General features: G+C 36.7%; 1 protein-coding gene across 1 annotated transcript in view; it reads left to right on the top strand.

The window, feature by feature from the left end:
* Positions 1–16128, top strand: part of ADGB (androglobin) — a 107449-nt gene extending 91321 nt beyond the window's left edge. The window contains exons 28-33 of the mRNA XM_071580896.1: positions 25–136; positions 6476–6564; positions 10861–10969; positions 12991–13078; positions 14056–14239; positions 15869–16128. Of these exons, the coding sequence (XP_071436997.1) occupies positions 25–136; positions 6476–6564; positions 10861–10969; positions 12991–13078; positions 14056–14239; positions 15869–16042 (756 nt within the window). The 3' untranslated portion in view covers positions 16043–16128. The remainder of the gene's footprint in view (positions 1–24; positions 137–6475; positions 6565–10860; positions 10970–12990; positions 13079–14055; positions 14240–15868) is intronic.
* The last annotated feature ends 1700 nt before the right edge of the window (positions 16129–17828 follow it).

Below are 17828 nucleotides of genomic sequence, written 5' to 3'. Positions count from 1 at the left end.
AGTATGTTGCATTTTCTTTCACAGCCTCATAGGTATATGATTCAGGGCCTGGTGTTATATGATAGTTCGCTGCCTACTGAGGCTCAGTCTCTGTTTGTTCTGGAACTGAGAGAAGAGGAGAAGGATGAACGCGAAGGTAGATCGATCTAAGTCCGTGTTTATTCAAATGCATCATGTTATTGATTTTTTATTCACTGCTTGAGTGAAATAATTAGGCAACCAAGCTGTTCTGTAGGTCTTAGAAATGAAGTTTTATTGAACATTTACAGTTTACAAATTGTAAAGAAATCAGAGAATACACTGCAAAGCTCACCTGAGCTTCTTAGGGCTCATCTTTAGGTAGAGATCTGGAGCTGTTGTAGAAGTATGGCTGTTTTTACAGTCAGAGAGACTAATGAAGTGTAATGTAAAGTCCCAGTGCCCTGACAAAGTATATGCAAACCTAGAAATTTCTACTAAAACTATAGAAGCATGCCTGCTGGTAATTTAAGAAAATGCACTGACAAGAGGGGGAAAAAAGGCCTGGTTTGGGATATGTATTGCTTCTGGACTGCCAAGAGAAGAATTTAGCAGGAAGAAAGACTAGGAGAGGTCCCAAATATGGTCTGTATATTCAAGCTGGAAAAAGGACAGAGAAATTAAGAAAGCTTTTTTAATCTTTTTTCCCCCAGATTCTGTTAGCATTTCTTCTTAAAGGACAGAAAAAAACAAACCCAAGACATATTAAAAATCAGTTAGAATGCTAGTCAGTATCCTATCAATTAGATAAATGTCTCATTTTTTCATTTTTACCACTGGAGTTGACATGAAGTTATTTAGGTCTTAATTATGTTATTGTATGCTGGATCCGACAGTCTGAGAGAGGCAAAGTTGCTCCCACTGCACACCCCCAGGTCCAACCATTAATGAGACTGAAGATGTATTCCCAACAAGCACATGCACATTATGTATCTCTACATCTATCTATCTATCTATCTATCTATCTATCTATCTATCTATCTATCTATCTATCTATCTGTCTATCTATCTGTCTATCTATCTCTCCATCCATCCATGCATCCATCCATCCATTGCCAGCTGCACAGATCACAGATAGCCTGAGCTCTCACACAAACACTAACATAGACAGCACCAACAGCCTCATAACTGCTTTCTCCTCTCTGGCTGGAAAGAATGGAAGTTCACTAGAGAGACTACATATTTATATAGAGGTGAATCCTTCCACCAGCAGGCCTTAGACACCCAGTATGCCCAGTAGCTGGCCCCTGCATCCCTGAGAGCTTTGAGGCTGCAGCTCTACTCCCACTGCTGTGCAGACCATCATGCAACACATGCAAGCATGCAGATCATTGCCCTGTGCTTTTGCCCCTAGGTTTCTACAGAACCTAAAATATTACTTAACACCAATCTGTAAATTTCCTGTATTGTTCCTGTATATTTCAGTTACACAACTCAATTTTTGAAATAAGCAATAAGCCAAAATTGTTTGCATTATCCTTCCTCATATATATGCACTTGCTAATACCCTTAAATGTTCTTAGAGTGATTTCATCTTTATTTATTAGTGGTATATCTCACTTCTTACTCTAATTTCTATTTAAATTTCTGGTCCTTTTTTTCTTTTAATTTCTAGTACCCTGAACTGAAGTTGGATTCATCAGCAGTAATTGCTGAAATACGTGATTTAATTTCTTAGGTTTAGGATGTGTGCAATCTATGAGATTTTTTCAGTCTTTCTTCAGTTACCATTACACAACTTTACAAAGATGTATCTTGTTGATTTACTCTAGTCCATAGCCAGTTTCAAGCATGTTTGAGAAGCTGCGTCATGTAGGCCTGCAGGCCTGTACACAGGTTTTTGAGTGGTGATTTCACCTGCTTATTGTCTGTTGTGTTTTCACAAAATCGTCTTTTATTCCTAGGTGATTCCATTTATTCTCCTAATTTTCCCTTTAATGATAGACTGCTTCTTACAATACACATCTTAGTACATCGGCTTATCCTTCTGAGTTGGCTACATAGAAACAGCTTGCACTTAACACACCAGTCATGCTACTGATGTGTATACTTTTATACAGCTGTCACCATAGTCTGTAAAAATGCAGGTCAGGTCACTTTATGTTTAAGCTTCTTCACTACTTCTCAGCTCATATTCTTGAACTTCGTTAATGTCATTAGTATCCTCATGTATAATATTATGTATCAGTATTTCAGTTCGTAGCTTCTCTTCTCCATGTTAACTGATGCTCATTTTTAGTCAAACCTGCTTAAGCCACAGTCAGTGATAACAAGCACTTTTTCTCTTAGGACTATGTTAAAGTGTAATTTCTGTGTCCTCTCATAATTGCCTTTCAAAGTAACACAAGTCCATTTCACAGTTCTTATTAACTGAGTGTTTCTATTTATATGAGGATAGCAGCAGATTGCCCAGGCCACCAACAGAGTTTAAAAACAAAAAAAAAGTTTTAAAAATAAGTTTATAAACATCAACACTCACTGTATTTACTACTTAGTATTTCTTTGACATATCCCTGTTAATGGTAATACTTATCTGGAGTGCATACTATAGTTAAGTGGTTTGGGGGGAAAAAACAAGCATTTAGTCTTTTTTCTGTTTGTGAACTAGTCTTAAATCATTTTGCAAACTGAGCTTTACCATTTAAATCTGCCAGCACCTGTTGTCAAACACACAATTTGTACAATAGTAATGTTGACATGTAACCAAAAAGGTATCATTTCACCATGTCATTTTTAAGAAAGCTGCAGTGAGCCAGGTGAAAAATTCCTGCAAGAAATTTTCCCTATTTTAAGTATTGGTTTTTCATGTAAGACAACAGTGCCATCTGGAGCTAATTTTGTATTAAAGCTAATTTTTCATGGCAAAAACATATTTCAATTTAGTATTAACATTTATTGTTTTAAACTAGTCTCCCTTTAAATGAAGACCCATGTTATTATAAAATCAATATTCACTGATATTATAAACATTTATTAAGAACAGTTTTTAAGAAAGAAAGTTCTCTGGCATATACATGCTTTGATAATGTTGTATATGTTGATGTTCGTACTTGTAAAAAGAATTGTGTTAGTGAAAGTTACTTTGTGAATAATATTTAGTCATATTTATTATATATGAAATACCATTAAATGTTTTGTAAAAGAGCACATTGCACAAACAAAACATCAAAAAGGCATTGGCAAGGAAAACCTAAGTACACAGAAATTAGAAGTGCCACGTAGTTTGTTATTTATACAGTCTTCATTCTTTTGTCTCTTTTTTCTCTTTTTTTCCCCTTCTACTGGGAATTGTTAATGTAGCAAGTCTTCAATGGAAAAAAAATGAAAAATAAGTAAGATCAGGATCATAATTCTTGTGTAAAAAGGGAACAATTAGCAGGCAATATTGCAACTGCTAGTACCATTTTAAATTGCTTGACTGTATGAACAAAATCATTTGAAGGATTGTTTTGTATATGTGATTTTCGGATATTATCTTTTTGGGGTTCTTTAGTTTTCTTTTTCTTGTAATAAGTTCATAAATTTTATTGTGCAACTGTCCCAACCCCAAGTTGATTCATCATTATGCACTGAATGCTGACTGCAGCACGTGTTTTACATATTGCCTTAAATTAACTCAAAGAGTATAAGCTGTTTTTGAGAGAAGGCTGTCATCCAACTGGGAAAGCAAGGGAAGACAGGGCTCCCAATCCAGGTAATAGAGGTAGGCCTGAAAAGGCAGGACAGGCAATATGCTTTGGAATGTTCCCTTTTATCCTCCAGGTCTAGGAATGTTCCTCCCACAGGTGTTCTTTTCCCATGGGAGAACTTGCTGGCTCATGCCAAGGACAGGATTCCATGAGATGTTTATAAGGATGTTCAGTTCTCTGTCTTTATCTCTCTCCCAGCTTGCCTGTCAGTAGTGATTAATCACTTGCCTGATGTTCAGTGAACAAATAGATCACTGAGGGTACATGATGTGCTTTAGACCCCTAAGCCATGCTGTAATCCCACACTACTACTGCAATCATGCTGTTGATTTGCTTCTTCCTGGTGTATTTTTACTGTAACTGGGTGAGCCCAACTTTGGAAAAATTTTTGACATTGCTGTGTGTTGAGAATCCTTCTGAGGGTCTAGTCAGAGCCAGGAAAAGCAATATCTGAACTTCTCAATCTTTTCTTAACGAAATCTGAAAGTCACTCATGGGGTGACTAACACTCATTAATGCCAACCACTGGGTAATACCACTAAATGCTCAGAACCTATTTCAGACAGCAGAAGCATGATATCTTCTCAAAGAAAGCTTCAACTCAAAATATAGCTCCACTGTATCTTACCTATGAATAAGATAGTTTCTCTCTAATATGAATTTTGTAAATCAGGAGTAGCTCTCTGTCTTGCCTATAAAAAGAGAATTGATGCATCTCAATCTGAAGTTACGAGTTTCAGATAGGAATCATTTGGTGTCATCACTTAGCTTGTCATAGACAGGACATCAGACTGGATGATCACTATGGTTCCTTCTGGCATTAGACTAAATCAATTTCTGAATAAATAATTGAAGAGCAGTAGAGAAACTAATTTTAAGAGTTGCTGTCATCTGTGCATCATCACTGTCTATGTGATGCCCAAGCTTTTCTTGGTGCCATACAGATACAAAAACTGCCACTGAGAGTTGTGATGATTGATGCATAAGGTGTGAGCTGTGAGCCTTTTACTTTCTATATCATCTCCATTTCTTGTCATATCCCATACAAAGCATTTACCTGGCTTTGCCCTTAGAAAAGTCCCAAGGAACTACTTACGTCTTCCTTTGAGTCAGAGCAGAGAGGCTGCATGCTATAATGCCAAACTGCAACCAGTGCCACCTCCAGGTATCTCTGGAGGATGATCCCAAAACCAGGGAGACTGCTCTACTGAGGGATTGGGAAGAGCTGGAAGAGCCAGGGCAGTGCAGCATACTGTCAGCTAGGAGAGCTCAATTGAATCCTGCCTTTACCTGTATACCTGAAGTTAAAGTAGGTTACCTCATTCTAGCCCTGTCATTTCATATGCTTACTTGTCATTTACTGACTTCTCAGGGTACACAGTCAGTTCAGAGCATCAAAATGTTAAAATTCAGAGTGATAAAATATTTATAGAAACCAGACAAAGCCTGTGGTATCCTATGACATAGAAAGTCTTTGTTTGATATAATTTAGCTCACTACACTGAATGTGTTTTGAGTTAGTGTAAACAAATAATTTATCTCTAAAAATTAATAATTCATCTCTAAAAATTAATAATTCCTTGAATAATGCATGTACACCAGCCTGATTTATGATGCTAATATGTTATGATGATGTGGAATTAAATGGAAAGCCATTTATGTAATCATAACTTCAAATAACATAATCACTGTTTGCTTTATAGTTGCATTTCCTCCAGAATTGTTTGAGTATGTTAAATATTTGTGGAAACTACTTTAATTTTTGCTTTAATTCTTTAATATATGACTTTGGTAGCATTGGATCAGTTTAAACTCAGCCTTTTGGTGTCATTGTCCATTTTTTAAGTAGCATGAGGAGATAAGAATAATACTGTTCATGAATAAACACATGCACAATATATGATGTAATACACATATGTGAAGTTATATGTGTATTATAAATATGTTTATATATATTTAATATTTACAATTTTATATATCCATATAACCTCAGCCTAGACATTGCAGATCTGATCCAAAGCTCATTAATCATGCAGCACAGTGATTTGTACTCAGTGGAAAGAAATTAGAAAGTGTAGATTAAGTGAAAGATACCTTATTAGTATCATCAGACTGTGAAACAGGCACTCATATCCACTTTTTTTCTAAGAGAAATCCCCTGGTTTATTGTATTGACTAAATCTAGGTTTTCAGCATTTGTCTCAATGTTTCAAGCAGTATGAAGGTGGAAGGAAATGGAAATTGCAGACTTAGTTTTTTAATCATTCTCATAGTGTTTTGGATTCATTTCTGGTTTTGAGCTTCTTCCCTTCCTGGTGCATAACATTGACAGAGATTGTGTGAGACTATATAAGGAAAGTAAGAGGCTGTGATTCTGTGCACTGTAATCTGACCTATATGCAAGGCAACAATGCAGTGACTGATGGCAGGGACCATGGCAAAGTCACAGTTAAGCCCTGGGTAAAGTGTTGTTTAGGACAGATAAGGCTGTCACACTATATCCACTTTTTAAGTCTGTTTTTACAAGTTGTTTTGTTCTCACATTTTCTTGGTAGTACTTGAAAGTGTCAACTGATTACCTGACTTTGCTTTGTCTGTCTGTATTGCTGCTTTGTGCTCTTATTTCACCTTGAGTATTATATGGAGAAATACATTTATGGATAACAATGATATTCTTTAATTCATCATGCATTAGAACTACATCTGAGTAACACATGGGGGAAAGGATGAGAAGTACAGCTTTCCCCTAATGCTCACTTCTTTTGAAGGACAAGATGTTGCAAATATTCCTAAAGCAAGCAAAAAACAAAAAGCAGGTGAGAAGACAGAGAAGTCCCAAAGATCAGATGAATCTCAGGTGAGAACAAATACAAAAACTGGATTTGTTGAATGTGCCATCACTGTACTGAACATAAAGTTATTCTTGGGTCTGCAGCTCAGTACTGCTAATGCTTCTAGCATATCCCTTGCATTTCTCTGTCTTGCTTTGCCATCTTTTTATATTACAAAGGTGAATGTAAAGGCTGAGAGGCTGAATTACAAATGTTGAACGTAAAAGATGTGTATCCTGGATTTAGAGTTGCAATGTATTCATTTCTTTTTTATTTATAAAAGAACCAGTGGTTGTTCCTTTTGTTGGTACAGTTTCTTTCTCTGTTGATGGCTTATTAAATTCCATGAATTCACCATATTTGTGTCCCATTATTCCCTCATTGTAGTGGTTTTCATAGGTTCCCAGGCAGATGAAATAAGTCTTTCCATTACAATCAGTTGCTGTCTCATATATCACAATTGTCATTAGCTTGCAGTTAGAGTGGCAGAAGAGTTGGTATCTACGTGCTTACTTGGAAATTCTTCTCATCTGTGGTGGGATAAATCTGGGTGTTTTGTGGCTGATCAGTAGGCTATTGCCTGCCTTTGTGCCTTAAAAGAAGTAAATGATGTTATGGATTGCAAGCAAATTAATGGAAGGTAATGAGGATACCTTGTTATATTGTTGTTGCTTTTGCTGAGAGTTTTGCAGCCTCATGGCAGGTAGTTCAAGGGCAGAACAGCTTTATAGAGTTTTTCATGAAGTAATCTCTACTGATTTGGGGTTTTTTTCTGACTAAACCTGCAAACTTTCCTGTGGCTCGTATCAACAACTAATTATATGAAGTTCTAGAGTAGTGCCTTAATCCTTCTGTCAGCAGTCTGAGTGCCTACAGTTGAGCTTTTTGGCAACAGAAATGCAATGAAGCTTCAGGCTGTGACAGATTTCTTCCTTCAACTCCAGTGATGAGTTACTCTCTAGGGGTTCTATGATGATGGTTACTGGGAGTTCTTCAGTCCACCACTGAAACCCTAACCCTAACCATAACCCTAACCTTTTGCCTTAAATAACAGCTTAACTAGTAACTCTACTTCTGAATCTTGGGCTGAAAGTTACTTCAGATGGTACGACTGTAACATACTGTATCAGTTATTATTGGGTCAGAGCCACCTTGTCTGTGAGTGTGTGTGCAGGGAAAGGGGTGAGCCCACAGACACATGGCAAGGCCTGCCAAGAGCATGTGGGCTACAGCCACATGGCCACGGGAGCCACTTGGCTGGGCCATCATCAAAGAAGGCCTGCCTAGTAGTCCACCCACAACACACCCTCTGGAGCCTCTAACTAGCTGTGGCACCTCTCTCTTTGGCTAAGAGGACAGTGAGTGGTCGGTGAACCAAAGGTCCTGCCTGGAGAAAGTGGCCACAGTGACCAGAGCAGATTAGGAGAAAGCATGAGGTCTCCATTGTGTGTCCTCACCTGTTCTCTTCAAAGTTGTCATCATGTGACCTTCTGAGTGGTAACTGTCTTTTCTCCCCTCTTTTACTCTTTCTTCTCTTAATCTCTCTTCCTTTATTCTTTTCTTCCTCTCGTGGGTAACCTAAACACCTATTTTCTATATTTAACTGAAGTTGCAACTACCTCACCTTAAGTAGCATGAAGTTTGTGTTTACTAAGTGTAACAAAGATTCTCTATAGCAATGCTTGCTAATGGTGGTAACTTGTTGTAATGCTTTGTGAAGTTGCATGTTTATTTCTGTAAAACCATTTTTACCAAAATGTCTATATTCTCACCAAGTTAAAAGAAATCTCTTAGAGAGAAAAGTGTAGTTTTTCTCCAGATGTGAATTTAAGGTACCAAAGAATGAAGGGCTTTACAAAGGTTTGTGTAAGCAAAATATCTTGAAACCTGAAATTAAGATGTAACACCTGGTAAAGATAGACTGGACTGTAACAACTTCCAGAAATATATGCAGAACAATATCTTGTTCATTGGTGAAACAGCAGAAGTCTCCTACACTTCAGGCACTACTTACCTGGTTCTGGAGAAGGCAGACGTGTTAAGGTGGTTTAGAGAGTTTGGAAGTTATTGGGGAAAGAACCTTATAAGACAAGGTTTATATCTACACAAAAAGCCTTTTTAAATATAGCAAGACTTCTAGTAAAAAAGCTTCTGGAAGGAAAGAGAGGGAAGGGGAGAAGAGCAGAGCAGAGGAGAGCAGCGCATGTAGATAAAATACTTCAAAGAGCTTCCACACATTGCAAAGTAATCTTTCTTTCCTTTGGCAGCCATTTTTTGGGTTATAATGCATGCAAAATTACCAGAATACAAAACATAACTTCATCCTTAAAGTGGTAATAGACGTATAACAGTGAATACATTTTCTTTATGCTATTTTAAGCAATCAACTTTGAGCAAACCGTACTGGACTTTACGTGTAGTTAGTGAACAAAGAGAGGTAGACATTCTGGAGTTGAAGAGAGACACCCAGCGAGCAGATGAGATCAGAGCCATGAAACAAGCATGGGAGTCTGCAGAGCCAGGAAGAGCTGTCAAGGTAATATCAGAGTACTGTCTTTGCAGTGATGTTTCTTGACAAGTTGCAGGAGCTGTTGAGATGATGGAGAAGTTGCCACAACAGAGGCTTGACTTCACAGGACTCTCCTCTTTACCACTCTGTGGAAACCGGGAAATTTTACACAGTTTAAGAAATTAAAAGTGATTGTGTGCATGAATTCTGGGCAGGAATCTAGATCATCTACTCCTAGCTCCTGTAGATCACTGAAACTTAAGATTCTACTTTACAAAACATAAAAATGTTTCTCTTTAGAAAGTCCATTACATCTTCACAATTGCAAAGCTACTGCTTGTGACTTGTTTAATGTTTAACATGAGCAGATTCTATTGAGAAATACACTGCTACAAACATGCCAAAATTATTTCTCTTGAAGTACTGGCTCCTGATCATATCAACACTCAAACTGACCCCTGAAGCCAGGATTCCCAAATTCCTGCTGGGCTGCAGGTTATCCATGAGCCTATACATGTCTGTGTGAATTCAGTCTTTTGGATAAGGAATGCTAACTCAGTTGTCAGCTTCAGCTGGGTACTTTTGATGTGATAAATCTTATGATGGAAAAATGATACATGTTCTTTCTACCAAAGCAAAAAATTGCACTGCTGATTCAGAATTGGAAGCATCATTTCCAAAAGAAAAGAGAAATAAAAGAACAAAATACAGTCTTTGTCACCACAACTACCATTGCCAATTGAGGGATACTCGGCCAGAACTCCCCAGCTTAGAAGAATTTTGTCTTTTTTATATTATCTTTCAGAAGTGAACCTCAGACGTGGGTCTCCCCACTTACATTTTCAGGTTTTCTCTTTTTTCTTTCTTCAGTATATTCAAAGCTCAGAACTTTTTCTGACAGTACTCTTATAAATTCTGCTCTAAGGAGAGGTGCAGCTCTGCAGCTGATTGGTTGGGCTGAGACTCAAAAAATGCAAGTCCAGCCTCCTAAAGATTAGCTGGAAGTGAATCCCCTTTGATGTATAAAGACTCTCTTCAGAATGCTGGTTCTATCACTGTGTCCTTTTTTGATCAGAAAATCAACTGAATTGCAACTACAGGGTTCCATTTTGAAAGCCCCTTCAGTCTGTGATATTTTTCTAAAACAGCTGTCATTAACAAAATTGCAGCAACACATGGAATATGCTAAAAACAAGGTCTGCTATCCAGCTTAAGTAGCTTTCTTCTTGATTACCCTGCCACAGACCCTCTGACTCTGGGAATTGGGTGCCTGACTCCAGGGTGACCTTTGGCTTCTGTCCATTCTGGCAATCTTAGTCCTTAAGAGAACTCCCAGTGAGCCAAAGTCACCTTCTGAAAAGACAGAAGTGCTGATGTCTGGTTTTGGTATCAAAGGTATCTGAGTCTGCAAAGGTTTTCATCCAAAGGTCCCATTTCTCAGGAGGAAGCCTAAACCAGCAGGCTATAGGAGGCCCCTAAGAGAAAGTGATATTTCCCTAAGGAGCTGCAGTAGCTGTACATTCAGCTATGAGGGAATCTTGCTTTTCACTTTTAGGTTTGTTTGTTTTTTTAATCCAAATATTGTTTTAAACTGCCCAGAGATCAGTGACACATATAGTGTGAGTATTCAGTGTCTCAGGACTGATTCACTGGGACCCTGGCATCTTTTCTGATTCCAGCCTGGCAGAGTTGCATAGTGCACCTTTGTTTTATGTCTTATTGACCACATACAGAATCCTATTTTTTAAAATTCTTTGGGATTTAAGGTATGCAGTAGAAGTTTTCTTATCTGGATTAAAACTTTGATCTCTAGGCTTTTCAGGAACGTTTGCGTTTTATTAATAAGTGTGCTGTGAGAGATTCAGAGGAGCCCATAGCTGGGATTGAGACTGCTGATTTAACACCTAGTTCAGGAGGAAGAGGTAAGGGTATAACTTTCTGTGTCTTCAGTTCATGATGTTCAGACCCTTAGAAAAGACTTCTGCATTAAACACTAGTAGTAAATGGACAAAATAGCCCTGATAAAGCCATCCAAATGTGCAATGGCACCTTACTCTCTATCTTCTCTATTCCCTCTTTCTTTAATTGTTTCATTGCTCTATTTCCAGACACAGATATCCTTAAGCAAACTTCAGGTAGTCCTTCTGTAGTAGAATTCTAACCCTTAATTAACCTGAAATGTTTGGAAGTTTAATGGAAAATGCTTACTTACTCCTTCCAAGTTGGGTACTAGAGTTCATTAGTGTAGAAATGCTAAGTGTTTACCAGCTGAAATAGCATGTCAGTAAGAGATTAATACATGTAATGTGCGTTTTCTTTATGTTAATGTTCATGGAAACTGTTCACAGAAGTGAGGTATCAAAAAAGTGCATACTGAGTAGCATCAGCTTTCTGGCAGCTTCCATAAGTGCACTATTTTTATTTAGTGGTTACAACTTCTACGGATCCTTCATATGCGTTCCCTGCCAGCTACTGGACTCTGATGAGAAGTTGAACTGGGTGCAAGGCTGCAAACTGTTTGTTGTTTCTTTTCTTCTCTGAATAATGCTGAGATCAGGCCATGACAAAAAGGAAAGAATAACACCTAATCTGATTTTGACAATATCTGGTCATGGCTCATGTATGAAACTAGAACCTGTGACCAATACATAAGACTAGTATTTCTACATTCAGGTAAGTAATCTTCATGGGAAGGTTTCAGAAATTAAAGCACAAGTAATCCTTACCTAGTGCCTTAAACAAACACAATATTGGTTACTTGAAAAAAATATCTTTTTCTCTAAGTTACTGGGTAAGTACTTCACAAATAATGGTTGTCTACTGAGAGATTTATTCAAAACGAAGCATTTAGAGTCTAATAGAAGGTCTTATGAAGTACAGAGTGACAGCCCAATGACTTTAAGTTGTTATGGTTCAATTCCATAGAGTGCAGCAATTTTTAATAATGTGATGGAACATTTCTGTTATATTCAGTATCTTAAAGAGAATTTTTATATTCTGGAGAATACTTTTCTAAAGGGCAGTGTCTAAGGCACTTCCAAAGATTTAAGTTACCCTTCAAGACCACCAGAGAAGACTTGCATATTTGTGTATAGGCAGTAAATATATAGACAGTAATTTTTTTAATGCTCAGAAACCTCCTTTCTATTTTTGATGAGAAAATTCCAGGAATATTTTTAAAATATTTCAATTGGTTACTGGTATAGGTAGGACAATAAGAGAGTTTTGTGAAAGAAAACTGCTCCAGTTATCATTAAATTTCATCAAATTTCACAAGCATTTTCAGCACATCCAGACAAATTAAAAGAAGGAAGCACTGGAATTATCACAACAAAGCTCAGCCCAATGCTTAATATCAGCTGTATCAATTGAGTTGCAAGAATACTACTCTAAAACATAGCATGATTACTATCCCTGTGGTTAAAAAAAATCCTAAGATTTCAGAATACCAATTTTAGTACATCATGGGACCTTTCTTTTCTTTAGACTGCTATTTCCTAAACTAAATCTCTACCTGAAAGGGCATATAATTTTTTTGAAACTACAGCCAGAACTGGGCAATCAGATTTTTATTGATTTTTTTTAAATAAAAGAATATGATTCCTAGGTAATAATAAGTTGTTCTTATTTTCTTTAGGCACTGCAAACTCAATGTTCTTGTTTAGATTTACAAACTTCCTTGAGTAAAGTGGATTTAGCTATGGATTTAAAATGCATTTATTAGTTTCATTCCAGCATATATGGGCTTCTCCCATCTTTGATTCTGCCATGGGTGTTGGAAATAAAAGGGCAGAATTACTATATCCTTTCCAATCATATTCCCATTTTATAATGTATTTGGCTGAGCCAAAAGAAGAAACACTTATACAAGAATTTAGATGGAGCTCCCAGCATAACCAAATAACCTGGTTAATCCTTTCTGGTTTACACTTTCATACCACAGGAAAGAAAGCACCACAAGCAGCTACTGAGTCAAGATCACAAATGCAGAAAAAGAAGTGGGAGCTTATAGACCTTAATCCTTACATGAGGTAAACTGCCTTTACATAAAAAATGGCAAAGGACTTGAATCACTGCACTGCATGTAATGGGTATGTGACATAAATTTTGGAGAATGCACATTCAGGCAAATATGCTTAATTCAGTGTTCATCTTGAAAGGAGAACATATGAAGTTTGTCAGGATGTTATGCTGGTTTAAAATTATATATTTATCAAATGCAGTTCGGTTAATAATAATGAACAGCTGAAATAACTATATTAATTACATTTCCTAGTCAAAAGAACTATATTCATTATAAGTGTTGGCATGAACTTATTGAGCCAATTTACATGCATCTTCATGCTGCAGCTAGAACCCACTACATACTTAAATCCATTTGTATTCAAATGTGGCATTTTTGCATCTCATTGATTTTCAAAGGCCTTAGAACAGGCTGAAAAAATCCCAGATTCAATTTTAAATTGAAAGGGAAACTGGTGTTATATTGAAGTGAGTAACATTAAAATAGTAGAAAATATAGCAAAATGTCTCCCATGTTGAATCTTGTAAGCATTTAATTTCTCTTAAAGTCCTTGAATTTTACACTAGTTGTTTAAGTCAAAATATAAAAAATATATTGTCCACTTAGGGGCCATTATGCCAAAGGGAAAAAAAAAAACCCAAACCAAAACTTTTGTCTCAACAGAGAATACTAAAAACTTTTGGAAGTATATTTCTTGCAAATTAAAAGTAAGTTACACATACAGGAGTTTTTCATATGCTCAAAGATGAGCATAATTTTACAAATATTTTTAAATAGACATTCAACTATAAGAAGACATCAGAAATGTACTTTTTAATGGGTGTTATAAATAAACAGTGGAAAAGTGACTCCTTAACTATATCTAATCATACAATGATGACATTGCCAGATATAAGCCAAATATATACTCATATGTGTTAAGGAAAATATACAACACCCAGAGTTGTATTTGAAATGAGACAAGTATTTTTGTATTTCCTTCAGAAAAACAAAGTCTGAATCTGTGCTGAGAAATGAGTCTATCATTCAAGAGCAACAGATACGTAAAGAGGAAAAAATCAACCATTTTAGGGAACTTCGAAAGATGGCTTTGGAACAAAGACAAAAAGAAGAAAATGACAGAGCTTTACTGAAGCAAAATATACTTGAAATGTATGAGAATCTGCAGGTAAGTTGTCAAGTCTGCTTTCCAGTAACTCTTACTGTGATGTCCACCATTAGTCTGAACATCCTGATCAATCATTATTGAAACTTTTGTATTCAGTACCAGTGGTTAGGAGCAATGAACAGGCTTGGAATTTTGCTTGAGCAAAAGTTAAAACTAAAAGTTTTAAAGGAAAAAAAATAGTACTACACAACATCCTTAATATGATATTCTTAGTACTTTCTTGATACAGCTCTCTGCAAAAACACTATTTTAAGAATATCACCATAAAAAGATGGTTATATTGAGCATTTGACATACATGACCAGGTGCATATTAGGTAAAGCATCTCCAGTTTTACCTTTTTTTTTTTTTTTGGTTATGGAATTGTATAATTTTTTTGGAAAGTAATTTTAGAAAAAAATATGCAGGGGGGCAAGTTGCTCTTAATGTGTCTTGCAGCAAAGTTAGAGAACACAGTTTTCTTGGGATATGCATGATGCTGGCAAATGAAGAATTTGAATTATGAATCTTAAAAAACCATGTCTATAAATAATAAATTTGGTAGCATTAGGATAGGATCCATTGTGAGGATTAACTCAGCCAATGCATTGCACACGAAAATGATACAAATATCTTACCAAATTGACTTAACTGTTAAGCTTCAACAGGAACAAAATTATTTGTTACACAGCGGTAAAACAATAAACAGTAGCTATAAAATGGTGACTATTCAGAGCTCTTAAAGCTGGATGAGAGACAGTAAAAATAATTTTACGTCACATCAACTTATTTATAGAGATCACTTGAAAACATCTCCTTAGCAAGTTCCCAGACAGCCTGATTTGTATTACTCAACTACATGTCTGCAAGGAGCCACAGTTCTCTAGCAGTGACTGATCCTAGTAAGAATATTTGTCCAGCTTTTCAGATGTTGCTATGATTTTGGATGCCTAACATACCATGTATTAGAAGGGAAATTTTTTCTCAGGAGTAGTTTCTCGAGTCTTTCTAGAAAGTATTTCCATTAAAAATGTTTCAAAATATGAACTTAGAACAAGAGTTACTTGTGAAAACGCACACTGTGCTGATAAGCTGATAAGTTTTTTCATCTGCAGACCACAGAAACATTTAAAGGTATTCAGGTATCCCTATTTTCCAGGATGGAAATGTAAAGGAAAAAGTATTCAGAGGTGTCCAAGTCCTACTTGCCCTAAGTCTCATTGAAGGTCGATGTCATTTTGGCTCCTTTAGTCTCTTAAAAGGCTAGAACTCCAGAGCAATTACAGCATTTCTGACAACTAGTGTTTAATGGACTTAAGACAGCAAAGCAAACCAGTAATGGAAGAGAGACCAGATCCAGATGGGTAACTAGTCTGTTGCCCTATCCTCCTTTCACACAATTAGCTTGTTATGCCAGCAATTTAAAAAGTATTTTCATAAACTTTGTCTTCTTCTTCATGGGGAAAAGATTGACACATACCTGTTTCCCACAAGAAAACAATTAAAATCCAAGTAAAAAGAAAAGGAGAGATGGTCTCCCTCTGCTTATAGAGTCCCAGAGTGAAATAGAACAGGAAGGATGCAGTTGCCTTGTGATGAAATCAAGTTCATGTGTTGAAGGGGGTGGTATTGCTGTTTGTTTTTGGCTAGGCATCCTTAGATGAAACACGGGGCAGAGTTCATAGCATTCGGGAAGCATACAGGAGTAATCTGCTAGAGGCTGAGCGCAGAAAACAAGAAGAACTGGCAGCTCAGGAAGAAGCCCTGAAAGCAGAGAAAAAGAAGAAAAACAAGCCTGGTAAAGGTGAAGGGAAAAAAAAGTAGTTGCTATCACTAGTGAATTGCATTTGCCAGTTTGGGAAAGAAAGTATATATGCAAAGATGAGAATGAATTATTGTTATTTTCCACTATTTTTGGAAACTATATCACATTTTCTCTCTTTGCCTGTTGCTTCTGAAAATTTGATCTAGGATTCTTTTTAAAGTGTTTGTTATTTTGCTTTTGATAAAGCTACTGACTACTATTAAAGTTTGTGTGTCATACTAGAATACCTATGCAATAAAGTTCATATTCCATTCAAACTCTTTTCCCAAATTCATAGTGTCTTTCATCTTTTTTTTCCAGTCAAAACAGAATCAGTCAAGAATGAATCAGAGCTGAAACAGTGACTGTAACCTGTCACTTTTTAAAGTCGTTTGACCTGGCTGCTTAAGTGGATGATGATTTGTGGGGTTTATCATAATTAAATAGTTGCATGCCATGCTTTTCATATGCTGGCACTGTGAGGCTTCCCAAAGCCTGGTTCACTAAGCACTCACAAGCTTTCTGTGTACTGCAATATTTTGGCCTTCCATCATTCTCTTAAGTGGTTTTGAATCTCACAGTAACTCTCTGTAGTGACAAACTCATGGCACAACCTTCCAAGGATTAAGTGCTTTTTAAAACCCTGTTACTCTCTTTGTTTATCTTTCCTAAGCTGTATTTTGCCCATGGTGGCTTTGCTCAAAGTGACTGATCATGATAGACTCTCTACTGGAATTTAAAAATGTTTCTTAGAAGTAGAACTGGCGTATGAATGAAGTGGCAATCACAGGCTTTTTACACAGAGTGAAGTATTTCTTCTAAGCTCTTGCTTCCATTAGCATAGAATTCCTGTATTTGTGGGTTTGTCATGAAACACAAAAAATACATGCATTCATACTCACAAGCTATTGCTCTGTACTCAGAGACAACGTTCAAAACTCTTACAAGGGTGAAAACTCTCTCTAGACCAGACAGAGCTGTTTTAAATGCCTTAAAGAATTTTTTGTGTATGTAGGGACAAGCAGAAGCTTGGGGAGTTAGACTAACCACATATTGTATGCATACAATATGTCCAGGATGTCCAAAGGCACTTAATTATCTAGACAAGATAAGAAACCATGAGACTCATCTATTTAACCCAAATTACAAGAAATTGTATCCTTTGCATTCTGGCTACTGGTATTGGCTAGCCATTGCATTTGAAACTAGCCTTTCTTCTGCATCTTAATGACACACCAGATGTTCAGCCTCTGCTGGATTTGCTCACCTGTTTTATCAGCACCTCACTGTTCGTTTTGTACTCGACTCACTCCTCTTTCAGTTCTGTGATGTCTGTACTTCATACATCATCCCACCTACACACCTGCTGTGATGCTGATGCCTCCATTCAGCCTCCTTCCTCCTGTACATCATAAACTAAACTAACTAGCCTGAGTGCTCGTGTTTGAAAATGAAGAATTGAAACCAGTGTCCTAAAACTGCACTGATGATTATTTCAAAGAGCAGGAGCTAAGTTTTACTTTGACCCATACATGCTGCAAATAGAAAGCCTGTTGGTCTTTTGCTATAATTGCTCTTTGTCCTCTCTATTTTGGAATATGGGATATAATGCTTCATAATATTCCATCTTGTTTCCATGGCAATAGCACGTGTTGGTTGTCTTCTCATGTGAATCTCTAATGAGCTTCTGTAGAGGAAGATCAAGCTGAAGTTCTGTTCTTTATGTCACTGTAAGTGCTATAATGACATTCTGTTGTAAAAATCAATCCAAAAGCGGCATCATCGACATCCAAATGTCAAAAATTC

This window comes from Pithys albifrons, chromosome 2, assembly GCF_047495875.1.
Source record: "Pithys albifrons albifrons isolate INPA30051 chromosome 2, PitAlb_v1, whole genome shotgun sequence".
In the NCBI taxonomy this organism is placed as follows: Eukaryota; Metazoa; Chordata; class Aves; order Passeriformes; family Thamnophilidae; genus Pithys; species Pithys albifrons.
The sequence above is the reverse complement of the archived record's forward strand: the minus strand, read 5'-3'. Positions and strand labels throughout refer to the sequence as shown.